At 37.9% G+C, this 13,440-nt stretch overlaps 1 protein-coding gene across 4 annotated transcripts; it reads left to right on the forward strand.

Moving 5' to 3' along the window:
• The first annotated feature begins 460 nt into the window (after positions 1-460).
• LOC143018506 (succinyl-CoA:glutarate CoA-transferase) lies at positions 461-8,785 on the forward strand. 4 transcript variants are annotated; one of them, XM_076173907.1, is made up of 4 exons: positions 461-644; positions 2,709-2,830; positions 3,083-3,195; positions 3,330-8,785. In XM_076173907.1, exons 2-4 carry the CDS (start codon positions 2,716-2,718, stop codon positions 4,434-4,436), a joined length of 1,335 nt encoding a protein of 444 aa, XP_076030022.1. In that variant the 5' UTR covers positions 461-644; positions 2,709-2,715; the 3' UTR covers positions 4,437-8,785. The 4 variants fall into 4 exon arrangements, with proteins under 4 accessions (XP_076030022.1, XP_076030019.1, XP_076030021.1 ...); XM_076173904.1 differs by having other exon boundaries at positions 462-688; XM_076173906.1 differs by having other exon boundaries at positions 632-736.
• The last annotated feature ends 4,655 nt before the right edge of the window (positions 8,786-13,440 follow it).

The raw sequence follows: 13,440 nt of genomic DNA on the forward strand, positions 1-13,440 counted from the left end.
CCTACAATTTCACCTTAACTAAAGTGAAAATGTTGCATTATACATAAACAATCCCCATAAAGGGGAATTTGAGATGGGTAATGCGCCAGAACCAATACTCAAGACGGAGATTCACCAGGTGGTATATAAAAGTATTAATAATGAAAATTATATATCGGCAACTCGACATTCCTGGAGAGGGTAGTCAACCATACTTGGTCCTACGGCGTCGAGTCTCTTATAATGTTTTATATAATGTTTTCGTATATAGTTACTCCTTTAATTATTTCGTTTTCTGTTATGCGTATAAGTAATAAGAAAATGTACACGTCGACTAAAGCATTTACTTTATGTGCATTTGCTCTAAGTAGATCCAGCAACTGTGTACAGTACTCGCAAAATGGATCACGTATAACAACATTCCCTGTCTTATATCTTCCATTACGTGGGTCCCGTTGATGGCGGGCATTACACATTAAAAGAAGTCGTTATTAGGTCAATAGGTTACATGAAAAAATATGAAATATCACGTATCGCACAACAATGTCGCGACATTGTCCAGAAGGATAGAGGCGCTAATAAACAATTTGCTATTACATTTTCGTGCTTTTCTGCGTGTTCACGAAAAACGTGAAATAATATGGTGGCTCTCGCAGTCGATTTGAGTACGTATTCACGAAGACACTACATTTTCTCTCCAAGTTTGATGGTAATCTGATCAACTACCAATTCATTTTGTAAATACGTGGTTTGAAATGTACGTTTGGAGAAACATATTTACCCAACAATTATGAAAAACATTAAAGAATTGGATAACAAATATGTTAAAGCCGACTAAATATTAAAGAACCATGCAAATTAGTCGATCGCAATAATAACACCAAAACATAGAAACAAACCGCTAATTAATTTGGTAAATAAGAATAAATAAAGTTTCTCATCATAAGCCTTAGACATAATATGTATTAGGTAGTTCTGTCGGGATTAACAGTGATACTGCATTAAACAATGCCATTAGACTGCGACATGTTCTATATCTGATTAAAGTCATCTAACGAGCCTAAGTAGAACAAGTCCTTGCTTAGTTTCATCTAGTTCTTCACATGCAATTAATGTTTCAATCTAAGGTCATTAAAGACTAGATAAACTACTGCGTTTTGTGTACCTTGTTGCTCATTCTACCTGACGACAAGGGATTTCATTTGATATTTTTGAATCGTTGAACTAACTTATTGAAGGAAACCTAAACCTCTTAATCTGACCCAACATAATATAAATTAACTTTGCCAAACGAAACCTACTCTAACTTAACTTGGCCAAACCTCATCAACTGAACTTAATCTAACTTCAATTCATCCAACCTAGCTACCAAAGTCGTGTAGCATTACCTATACCTTACCGAACCTAACCCATGCTACCCAGACCTGAATAAAGATAGTCTTCACCACCTGTGTTACATAGGAGGGCTTTGTTCCACGGACTCCCCCCCCCCTGTAGAGTGCATTCAGCCTTCCCAAGAAGAGGGGGATGGGGGGGCAGCAAGTCATAAATTGTAAAAAAAAAAATCCATCAGTGAAAAAAAAGTAATTGAAAAATGAAAAGTCAGATTATAACACACGTGATAAAAACCACACTGGTGTGCTTGCATTGAGGACACCTTCCAGCATTGAAACAGGACTAACATGAAATAGGCCTAACCAGAGAATCTAACTAACTCAGTAGTTTATAGGCTTAGAGCATGCATGTGGGGGAAGTGTAATGGTCTGGGTCAAGTTCTATGTCACTAGCTAATAGGAGAAGTGGGGGGGCAGGTGCTGGTGTACTGAACTTCTTATGAAAAAAAAAGGAAATAGGTAATGGAGGTATTTGGTAGTTGTGTGGGAGAATGTAAAGGGTGACTCTTTGGCCCAGTCCAGAGACCAGGTGCCAAATCTTTCCATTGGAAAAAGAACACTAAAATTCTGAGCCTCACATTTGATAATCATGATTTTCAGCCCACATATCAAAGACCTGGCAGCAAAAATAAACAATAAAACAAAACAGAATATGTCTACAAATAGAAACCAAAACCCTCCCCACAGAACACCACATGAAAAGGACAGGAATATAATTATTTGCCAGAACCCTAAATACCACTCACCCTTCACACCACATTTCTCAAGTGCCTCCCACAGAATGCAGTAAAAATGCTACACCAGCTCAAATGCTCAAACATCTGTAACAACCTACCTCCTTATACATACGTATACCAAAGGCTCCCTCCCCCTTACACAGGGGGTAGCCAAAAAGAAAAAGACATAGAAACCACTCCCACCCATTCCATTTCCTATATATTCCACTCCCCTCCACCCTCCTCCCTCCCTCTTACCTTAGCACCTCCTGGATGACGGGTTATCCCTGCATCCTGTCCACAGCCCTTGGGTTAGACTGGCAATCAATAACAAATATCTTTTTTTTGCAACTTGAAATTTTCAGCTCTTACAAAGAAAATTTTCACATGTTTGATTTAAGTGAAATGAAGATGTTGGGCTACTATTCAGAAATGCATTGTTGGATTATTGTTGGACTAATTTTGGACTACTATTCAGAAATCCATTTCTGAGATGTTTCACATTTTGATATTGTTACATTATGAGAGTATACAGTTTCCAAAGAACAGTAATATTTCAGAGTTCTGTTAGACATATGTATAAAATTGATCACAGTAAACATGAACCCTACATTTGCAGATCTACCATGCACCCCATGAGCATCTCCATCTTTAGTCGAACATGTTCATTGAAGTCAAGATTATTCATGAGAACAAAGACTGTTCTTTGGCAGGGTTGTCACACATCTCCAACAGAATCAGGTATGTAATGGGTTTATCATATTTATTAGTCTATTTCTCTATATACAAAGGGCTTCTCCCTTATAAGGGAGGTAGCCACAACCCATTCCACTCCCATTCCACTCCCATCCACCACCCTTTTTTCCCTCTCATCTTAGCTCCTCATGGATGAAAGGTTGTCTCCTGCCAGTTACCTGAAAGCCACAGGTCTTCTACAAGATAGACCAGGGGCAACAGATTGATTGATTCTCTTTATTCTTTTAATCCTAACAGAGTCACATACCGAAGGGCCTCTTCATGGTATACGAGTGTTAGATATGACACGGATATTAGCAGGACCCTTCACCACAATGATACTTAGTGATCTGGGAGCTGAAGTTATTAAGGTGAAGAAATAGGAGAAATATATACTTAATGGTTTTCCTACAAATAAACATAAAAGATAGAAGTATTTGTTTTTGTGATAATGTGTGATAATGCATTTCACATAAGAAAATGATAATTTGTTCTATTATTGCAGGTTGAAAAATTAGGATCAGGTGATGACACACGTCAGTGGGGCCCACCATTCATCAATGATGAAAGCTGCTACTTCATGAGTGTTAATCGCAACAAGAAAAGCATTGCTGTAGATTATCGTAAAGAGGAAGGTCGACAAGTCCTTTATGACCTTGCAAAAAAGAGTGATGTGTTGATTGAGAATTTTGTACCTGGAACTTTGGAGCGTCATGGTCTTGGCTACGAAAACTTAAAAAGTTTTACTCCACAACTTATTTACTGCAGTATTTCAGGATATGGATCAACAGGACCTTACAAGAATAAACCAGGATATGATGTTATTGCAGCTTCCATTGCTGGGTTGGTTGGTGTTACAGGACCTGAGGGTGGAGACCCATGCAAAGTAGGAGTGGCCATGACAGACTTAGCTACAGGACTTTATGCCCATGGTGCAATTATGGCAGCCTTGATAGAAAGACAAAAGACTGGTAAGGGACAGATGATTGCATGCAATTTGTTATCCACTCAGGTAGCTTGCATGGTCAATTTAGCCTCCAACTACTTAAATGCCAATATAGAAGCTCGCCGACTTGGAACTGCACATGAAAGCATTGTTCCTTACCAGTCATTTCCAACTAAAGATGGATATATTACCCTTGGAGCTGGTAATAATCAACAGTTCTCAGCTTTGTGTAAATACCTGGGAATGCAAGAGCTTCTTCAGGATGAAAGGTATACAACCAATGCCAACCGTGTGAAGAATAGGAAGTTGTTACTTGCAAAAATAGAAGAAGTGATGAAGCAAAAGTCAACCAAAGAATGGGTGAAAGATCTGGAAGGTGCGCCATTTCCCAATGGTCCAATCCAGTCCTTGTCTGAAGTGTTTACAGACCCTCAGGTGCTGTATAGCAACTTAGTCAAAACATTTGAACATCCCACTGCTGGAACAGTGAAGATGGTAGGGCCACCTGTACAGTTTAGTAGTAGTTCAAATTATGTTCGGAGTGCTCCACCAATACTAGGTCAGCACACTCAGGCTGTTCTCCATGATGTCCTTGGGTACTCCCAAAGTTATATAGACCAACTAATTCATGATAATGTTGTAGAGGCAGATGTAACACACTCATAAGAAAATAAGGGAAGTACTTAGAAATGGAAATGTCATATACTTTTCCTATCCACTGGTACACTTCCATCCCTTAGACATGCATTAGACAATCCCACCAATCATTCCACTATAATTACATCTCCCTTTGTCAGTCACTCTATACAACAAATATTCTCCTCTCTAGGACCAGTGACATGTACCTTTGTGTGGTGGTCCCCTAAGATACATACATACACCAAAGGCTTTTTCCCCTAAGATTAGAAAAAAAAAAAAATCAGAACTTGTGAATCCCCTTACCTCCATCAGGCGATGCAGCCCTGAGGGGCTGACACTTGACCTCTGGACTGGGCCCAAGATCTCTATCAACTTTAGCTGTATTTCTTACACTTTTTCATATATGGAGAGCAGACAACTGGCGACTTCTCCCCACCCCCTACCACTTTCAGCCAGTGACAAAGAAATAGTCCTACACTAATATTACATAGACAACAGTCCAAAATTTCTTGTGACCACTGCCAGCTACTGTGGGGCTGTATCATTTTCCACTAATTGGAACTTGGGTCAACTATTGATTAATAAATCCCCCCATCAGTCATTCTCCTGGCATCTCTCTGCCATAATCAAAACCTCTTTATCCTCTTCTACATTCAACAACTTGAAGTACTCTACCTATCTTCCTCTCACTGCCCTCAGTTCCGTTAACATCTACCTGTCTGCAACCTTTACCTCACCTCTACCCAGCTTGCCTCCCCTCATCCTTTTTATTTACTTCCAAAAACAGAAAAGAGACAAGTATGAACATAGTTTTAGAGGGATCAGTCTGCTAAATGTAGTCAGTAAGGTATGAGGGAGGGTTTGATATTTGGGAGGAAATGGAGAAGAACAAAGGGAAAAATTGAGGAAAAGCAGTGTGGGTTTAGAAAAGAAAGAGGGAATATATATCAAGTTTTTGCGGTAAGACTATACAGAAAGTTTTTGCCAATGAGTAAGGACACTTTTTGGGCTTGGTTTTCCATGGATTTGGAGAAGGCATATAACAGGGTTGACAGAGAGGCATTTTAGTATGTGTTGTGAATGTATGGGATTGGGAAAACTATGTTGAAGGCAGTCAAAAGTTTTTATGTGAGTAGTAGAGCTTGTATGAGGATCACAAATTGATAAAGTGAATATTTTGAAGTGAAGTTGGGCTGCACAAAGGTTGTATAATGTCAATTGTTGTTCAATATGTATATAGATAAGATGTTGAGTGATGAAAATCTGAGTACAAGGCAGAGAGCTGGAGTCATTGGGTAAGAGTAGAGGAAAGTTGGAGGTGAGCCAGCCATCTGTAGATGACACTGTGTTTGTAATCAAGTTTGAAGTAGTTGGTGGCAGAGTTTTGGAGGGTGTGTGAGAGGAGAAAGGGTACTGAGGAAGGAAAATCTAAGAGTGTAAGGCAGAGGTTTGGAGTTGTTGAGTGAGAGTGGAGGGAAGTTGGAGGTTAGCCAGCCATTTGTGGATGACTGCATTTGTAGCCAAGTCTGAACACAGACTGAAGTAGTTAGTGGCAGAGTTTAGGAGGACATGTGAGAGGAGAAAGCTGAAAATGGGTGTGGGAAAAATAAGGTGATGAGATGCACAGGAGTGATGATGGTGGTGGGTTGTAGATGAGTTTAGAGGATGAGAGGCTGGAGGAAACAAAGAGCTTTAAGTACTTGAGGTTACATGTGGCAGTGAATGGAGTCAGATGGAGGTAAATTATAGATTAAAGGAGGGAAAGAAATGTCTGGGGGAATGAAGTGTCATGAGACATAGGTATCTGGGGATTAATGCAAAGAGAAGGTTGTATAAGGGAGCGATTTTGTCCACAGCACTTATGGAATGGAAAATTAGAATTTGAAGGAGGTAGAAAGGATGAGCCTCTCTTAATATTCTCAGTTAACACCCTCCTATATGCTTTAGCAGCTACATTCAAAAACTTCTTACATATCTGTCTCACCACAAAAAATTTATTCATGCATACTCTACCTTTCCTAAGCTCACAATGTTCCTCTCCATTGACTGCCTCTGTTCCTCATAATACTCTCAGTTAACACCCTCCTGTGTACTTTAGCAGCTACACACAAGAAATTTATCCCTCTAAAACTATTACATTCATATTTGTCCCCATTTCCCTTGTAAAATAAAACTATACAAGCATTTCTCCAGTCCTCCAGCACATTCCCCTCCCTGAGACGCACATTAAACAACCTCAACAGCCAATCCACTACACCCTTTCCTTCCTTTGTCAGACAATGCATGACATCCATCCTCGAGTCTCACCAATTGGTAATCCACAGCCCCATAGCAGCTGGTAATGGTCCTCATGCCACCACCCCCCATCTCTCCTGGATGAAAATGTGTTGCATCAGTGGGGGACTATTTCTGTGTCATTGGTTGAAAGTAGTAGGATGAGGAGAGCAGTTGTGATTTGTTAGCTCTCCATGTGTTGAAGTTCATAGAGATAAATCATGAACTTAGTCTGGAAATCAAGTGTCAATCCCTCAGGGCTGCAGTTCCTGATGGGTGTTAAAAAGTTTTGAAAGTGGCGAGTTCCCCTGTCCAGTTTGCAGGACTACCACAAGCAGACTATCATTGATTTCAAATGGATGATGAGTGGTTGTAAATATATGGAGAAATGACATTACCTAAAGGGATGTTGTTCTTGTCTAATATGTTTATTAATTTATTTATTTATCTTTAATTTATTTATTTTACCTACCTATGTATTTATTTACTAATTAATTTATCTAATTATATTTTTTCATGGATGAGTGGGAGTAAACCTATTCTAGCTTTTGGGGCCTGCTTTGGAAGTCTCACTGCACTGCTTTTAACCTGAGCAGTGTGGTGGACAGGAATGGCCCTCCATTCACAAGGTACTAAAGATGAGAGGGAGGGACAGCAAATAGGTTTTTTGTTGAAGTGGGATGGGTGTAGGGTGGATGTATGTTTGACTCAGTCACCCCTTACAAGAAGTAAAGGGCCTTTTGGTATGTATGTATACAGTACTTAAAAGTGTTATATAATACTATTATGAATAATAGTAGGTTTTGACTGGTATTCTTGTGCAATAAGTAAAATGTATCACAATATGCCATATAATACTATTATGAATAATAGTAGCTTTTGACTGGTATTCTTGTGCAATAAGTAAAATATATCATAATACTGGCATCAGAAATTAGCAGTCGTGGGCGTTGCGATAAGTAAAGCGATAATATCGCTTTAACCGGAAAAATTTATCGCTTATATTTATTGCTTTCAAATTTCCCGTGATAAATCCAGCGATAAAGTAGAAGACGAAAAACCGTTACGGCGGGAGGTTACAGGTTCATTGTTACGCGGCAAACAGATATGGTGTTTTAAGTGTAAAAAAAGAGGTTTTTAAATGGACAAGTAGCAAAAATAGAGTATTTTTGGATTTATCGCAGGATTTATCACTTATCGCTTTAAGGTATCTTGGAAATTTATCGCTTTATCGTTATAGGACTAATTTATCGCTTTATCGCAAAATTTATCGCTGCCCACCACTGGAAATTAGTATAATAATTTGCAGAGCTGATATATTTTTATGATTTATATATAAATGGTAAATGTTATGCCATATTCCATGAGAGCCTTTATATTGTGCACCAAAGGAAATTAAAATAGAAATGAATTTGGGAGTTATTACAAGAATTAGCATCAAGCAGATGTAACTGGTAGGGTACCTCGAGAATACTTTTGTAAGTGAATTATGATTTGTATAAACTTAATAATGCCAAATTTTAAGGAAACCACTTCAATATATTAACAATCACATCATGGCATTAGAGGAATAATAATGTTACTTTGAATTTCACCAACTGGAAACATTCAGCCTCAGTGACCAGCAACAGTTTTCAGATTGAACTTTCTGGGAAGAAACTGGACTGTGGTTTGTTTATATTATATCTGTGTGGAACTACTTCTCTGTCACCTGTTGAAATTAACAAGAAGAGGGAAGCAGCTGCTTAAAGGTTGTCAGGTCTCCTTATGTGAAAAGGTGGAGAAGTATAGTTGAAGTTGATAAAGATATCTTGGGCCTGGTCCAGAGATCAAGTGCCAGCCTCTCAGGCCTGCACCTTCAGATGGAGGTGAGGGGATTGACAATTTTGAAAATAGAGAACAGGGAAATGGTTCTATTTGCCATTTATCTTGTAGAACTACCACTAGCAGGTACCTATAATTGGTTCCTGGTATCTGAGGAAATTAAAAAATGTGAATTAAGAAGTGATCATAAAAACCATCAAACTAGAGATGTACTACCAAGAGAGTATCTCAGGGATGTTTTTGTAATTTTCTTTACTCAGAATATACACAGATTATTATGATTTTTTTTTTATTTAGATTTATGAATACCTGATGATAACTAAACTTTTTTTTAGTAATTATTTTAATCATTTGGATATTCAAGGAGCTCAGAACAGACTGTATCTCAAAATTTAACAAAAATTTATGCAGTATTTTAATAAGAAATATATTGATACTGTTCATACATATACAGATATCTTAATCCCTTTTGTGAGTGGTTGTTGAGTGAAAATGGTCTTGAACTAATTACTGCATCAGTAATTTTCTTAGAGTTTGTGAGTACAGGTAAACAACCCTTTATCCAAAACCCTGTGTAAGCAGGAAAAAAGCCTTTGGTATATGTATGTATTATTAGTATCATTATTACTATTATTATTATTATTTTTATTTTTATTATTTTTATTATTATTTATCTATTTTGGCCAGGCTGCTCTTACCCGCCCTCCCATATGGCCAATCTGCCTTGTATTTTCATTTCTATTTTTAATGGAATTTTATTTAGACAGCTTGCTCTTGCCAGCCCTCACATCCCAACTGCCTGTCATTTATCTATTTAATCTTATTTGTTTATTTATTATTGTTGTTTGCTGACAACACTGCACTTGTTGGGATCAGAGGAGGGATTAAGGAAGATTGTGACAGCTTGGGATGGTGTGCAAAAGAAGGAAGTTGAAGATAAATGTGAATAAAAGTAAGATGATGAGATGTACATGGGGAGAGGATGGCAGCAAATTGATAGTGAGTATTAAGGGAGAGAGACAGAGACTGGAGGAAGTGGATAATTTTAGATACTTGGGTGCAGATATGGAAGGAAAGGGAGGAGTGGAGGTGAAGGTAGAATGTAGATTGAGAGAAGCAAGTTAATGGCTGAGGGGATTACAAAGTGTAATGAGAAATAGACATTTGGGAATGGATGCTATAAGAGGAGATTGTATTTTACAGGAGAGAGTTATGCTCATAGTAACCTGCTTTTATTTATTATTATTATTATTTTTTTTTTTGGGGGGGGGCCATCCATCCATCTGGCCTTCTTTTTTATTTACTTGTTTATTCATTTATTATATATATATATATATATATATTTTTTTTTGCCAACCAGGTCTTCCAACCCTCCCATCCAGCCAGCCTGTCTTTTATTTGATTTTACTTATTTATTTATTTAATGCCATCTGGCTCTTTCCCACCCTCCCATCTGCTGGCCTGCCTTTTTATTTTATTTTATATACATGTATAATTTTTTTTCCTTTCCCACACTCCCACTCGGCTAGCCTGTCCTTCCATCCAGCTGGTCTTATTTTTTTCTAGTAGGCCAGTTCTTACCCGCCCTCCCATCTGACCGACCTGCCTTTTTATTTATTTTATTTTCTTATTTACTTTATTTATTTATCTATTATTCTTTTTTTCTGGCAGGCTAGCTTTTACCCTCCCTCCCATCCAGCCGGTCTGCCTTTTATTATAATTTTTCTTTTATTTCTTATTATCTTATTTGCTCTCCCATCCAACCTGCCTACCTTTTATTTACTTATTAATTACCAGCCAGCTCTTGTCCACCCTCCCATCTGCCTTTTTTTTCTGGCTGGCAGGCTGGCTCTTGCCCGCCCTCCCATCCAGCCTTAACTTCATTTATTTATCTATATATTAATACGTGTGTCACGCTTACGTCATCAGTCGTGACGTCACATCTCTTCTGATTGGCTGATCTTCAGTTGTGACGTCATGTCTCTTCTTTCTTCTGATTGGCTGGTCCTCAGTCGTGACGTCATATCTCTTCTGATTGGCTTGACGTCATGTCTCTTCTTTGATTGGCTGGTCTTCAGTTGTGATGTCACGCGCTCCGCGCTGGGACCCCACGATTGGGTCCCTCGGGATCCGGAGGGGACATGTCCCCTTGAATCATTTCTGTCGCCGTGGAATTTCTACGGGTCCCGCTATGATTGACCCAACGAGAAAGAGAGAGAGAGAGGCGACGGGAGAATTTGACGACAACGTCGGGGAACTTTGACGACTCCTTTTGGAGACTGAAGACTCCTTCGGGAGATTTTGAAGACTCCGTAAATCCCGTGGAATTCCCACGGGTACTGCTAGTTTTTATTTTAATTATTATTTTTTTTTTTCTAATTGGCATCTCCCGCCCTCTCATGCGGTCGACCTTGCCCTTTAATTTTATTATTATTATTGTTTTTTTTTTTTTATAATTTTATTTGCCTGACCAACTCTTGCCCGCCCTCCCATCCAGCCGGTCTGCCTTTTGATTATGTAATCTTATTTATTAATTTATTTATCTTTATTTTTTCCTTTTCTTTTTGTTTTATTTTTGTTTTATTCTATTTGTTTTTATTTTTTATTTTATTTCTATTTCATTTTGTGTTATTCTATTTTTTTTTTTTTCTGGCAGGCCGGCTCTTGCCCGCCCTCCCATCCAGCCTTAATTTTATATATATATATATATATATATATATATATATATATATTTTTTTTTTTTTCTTTTTTGGCTGATCGGTACCTCCCGGCCTCCCATCCGGTCGACCTGCCCTTTATTTTTTATTTTTTTTCTTATAATTTCATTTGGCTGACCAACTTGCCCACCCTCCCATCCAGCCAGCCTGCCTTTTGATTATGTAATCTTATTTATTAATTTATTTATCTTTGTTTTTCTTTTTTATTTTCTATTTTGTTTCTGTTTTGTTTTATTTGATTTTTCATTTATTTTTTGGCAGCCAGCTCTTCCTGTCCTCCCATCAGGCTGGCCTGCATTTTTTTTATTCGTTTATTTATTTATCTATTGTATTTTTTTTCATTTTTTATTTTTGCCATTTTTTTCGTTTATTTATTTATATATTGTATTTTTTATTTATTTGCTTATTTTTGCCAGCTCTTTTCTTTCTATTTCTTCAGACAGGCTGGTCTCGCCCCAGTACATCTGTTTTTTCTTTTGGTTTCTTCAGCTCTTTACCGACCGGCGTGTTCTATTAAATTCTTGTTTTCTGAAATTCCTGGTTGGCGGGCATCTTTCCTCCGGGTCCTGGGCGGCTTCTCCGCGCGTCGATCAGTCTGTCTCTAAGACCCCAGCCGTCGAAGAGACCGACCGAATTCCGTAGCCGTTGGCACACTGACAGGGACATTCGAGATGGTCTATAAGACCCCCAAGAGTCCCTCCCACCTCTACCCTTCCCTCTGGCTACTGTCATGCGATTTCATTCGGCTGTGAAGTACGCACTGGGTGGACCCCGTTCCTGTCGGATTCCTTCGTGCTTAATCCGATTGCCGTCAGGCCATTTGATTCGGCTTGGTACCTGCAGACCGTTTATGTAGGGGTCAACCATGGGACACCACGGAACAACAGATTCAATAACACCTTAAAACGTTTCCGGCTTTAGTATAGAACTTCAGCCCCTGCGGACCAGAGGCCCCGGACACTGAGTGGGAAAGAATAGAAAAATATTAATAAACAAATAAGTCAATAAATGATGGAAAATATATATATATATATATATATATATATATATATATATATATATATATATATATATATATATATATATATATATATATATATATATATATATATATATATATATATAATATATATATATATATATATATATATATATATATATATATATATATATATATATATATATATATATATGAGACGGAAAAAGAAGAAAGATGTGACATAGGAGAATGGAAAAAAAAGAAACAAAAGAAGACCATAAGAGTACAAGAAACGAACACACAACTGGAAGCTCCACAGAAGAGTTTGTCTTCAGCTACAGCAAGACTATCATCACCCTGGGTTTCAGTGGGTTTGCAAAGGCTTCAAAACGAAGAGCATACCGACAGGAGACCTTTTGACCCATAAATAGGTCGGATGCTAAAAATAGTTAAACAAGGAGATGAATATACAAGCGAACTAAACAATTGGTACGCATGACAGCATATTGCTTAGGTGTTCATCTAAAATATGAATATCAAAACTTCGAACCGTACTACATTGAACAACACGGTTATCAAAATTGTTTCTGCCCACTTCTAAAGTAAATATACGTACTGACATCTTGAGATCGTTATTTCTCGTTTGATTCATGACAAATGCATCACTTTTGATGTCAATTACGTTACAACCGCTTGCCTCTGAAATTGTAACCATTATCTTGTAAGTCATGGAGTCTATAATCACTGCCGATTTCCACATATATCAGTAGATATTGGTTCCAGCCGCTGAGAACATAGCCAATGGCAACGTCTTCTAGTAGCCGCTAAATGTAAACACAAAATCGTCGCTTATTACAAAACCATAGAACAGTGGTTCCCAAACTAGGGGAGCGCGCCCCCTTAGGAAGTCGTGAGGAGGATACAAAGGGGGCGTGAAGTCATTTGCTCAAAAATATCTGTTTAATTAGAATAATAAAATCATTCAAAGAACAAATATCTGCCATCATATACATGCAAAGTATAATTATATAGCAGTCACTCCAACCCGTTTTCTATAAGCTAGTTCTCCTTACACGTTTTGGACACGTCACCGATACCAACCACAATTTGCTAATGTTCAAACTTTTTTTTTTCGCTCCCTTTGAACCAAATGTTTCGTTTTTAGTTACTTAGAAAAATGTCTCTGGAGTGTACTATTATTTGTTCAAATGGCTTTCATTATTGAAATTTAATACAA

Source organism: Oratosquilla oratoria, chromosome 35, assembly GCF_046742065.1.
Source record: "Oratosquilla oratoria isolate Oo_2021 chromosome 35, ASM4674206v1, whole genome shotgun sequence".
In the NCBI taxonomy this organism is placed as follows: Eukaryota; Metazoa; Arthropoda; class Malacostraca; order Stomatopoda; family Squillidae; genus Oratosquilla; species Oratosquilla oratoria.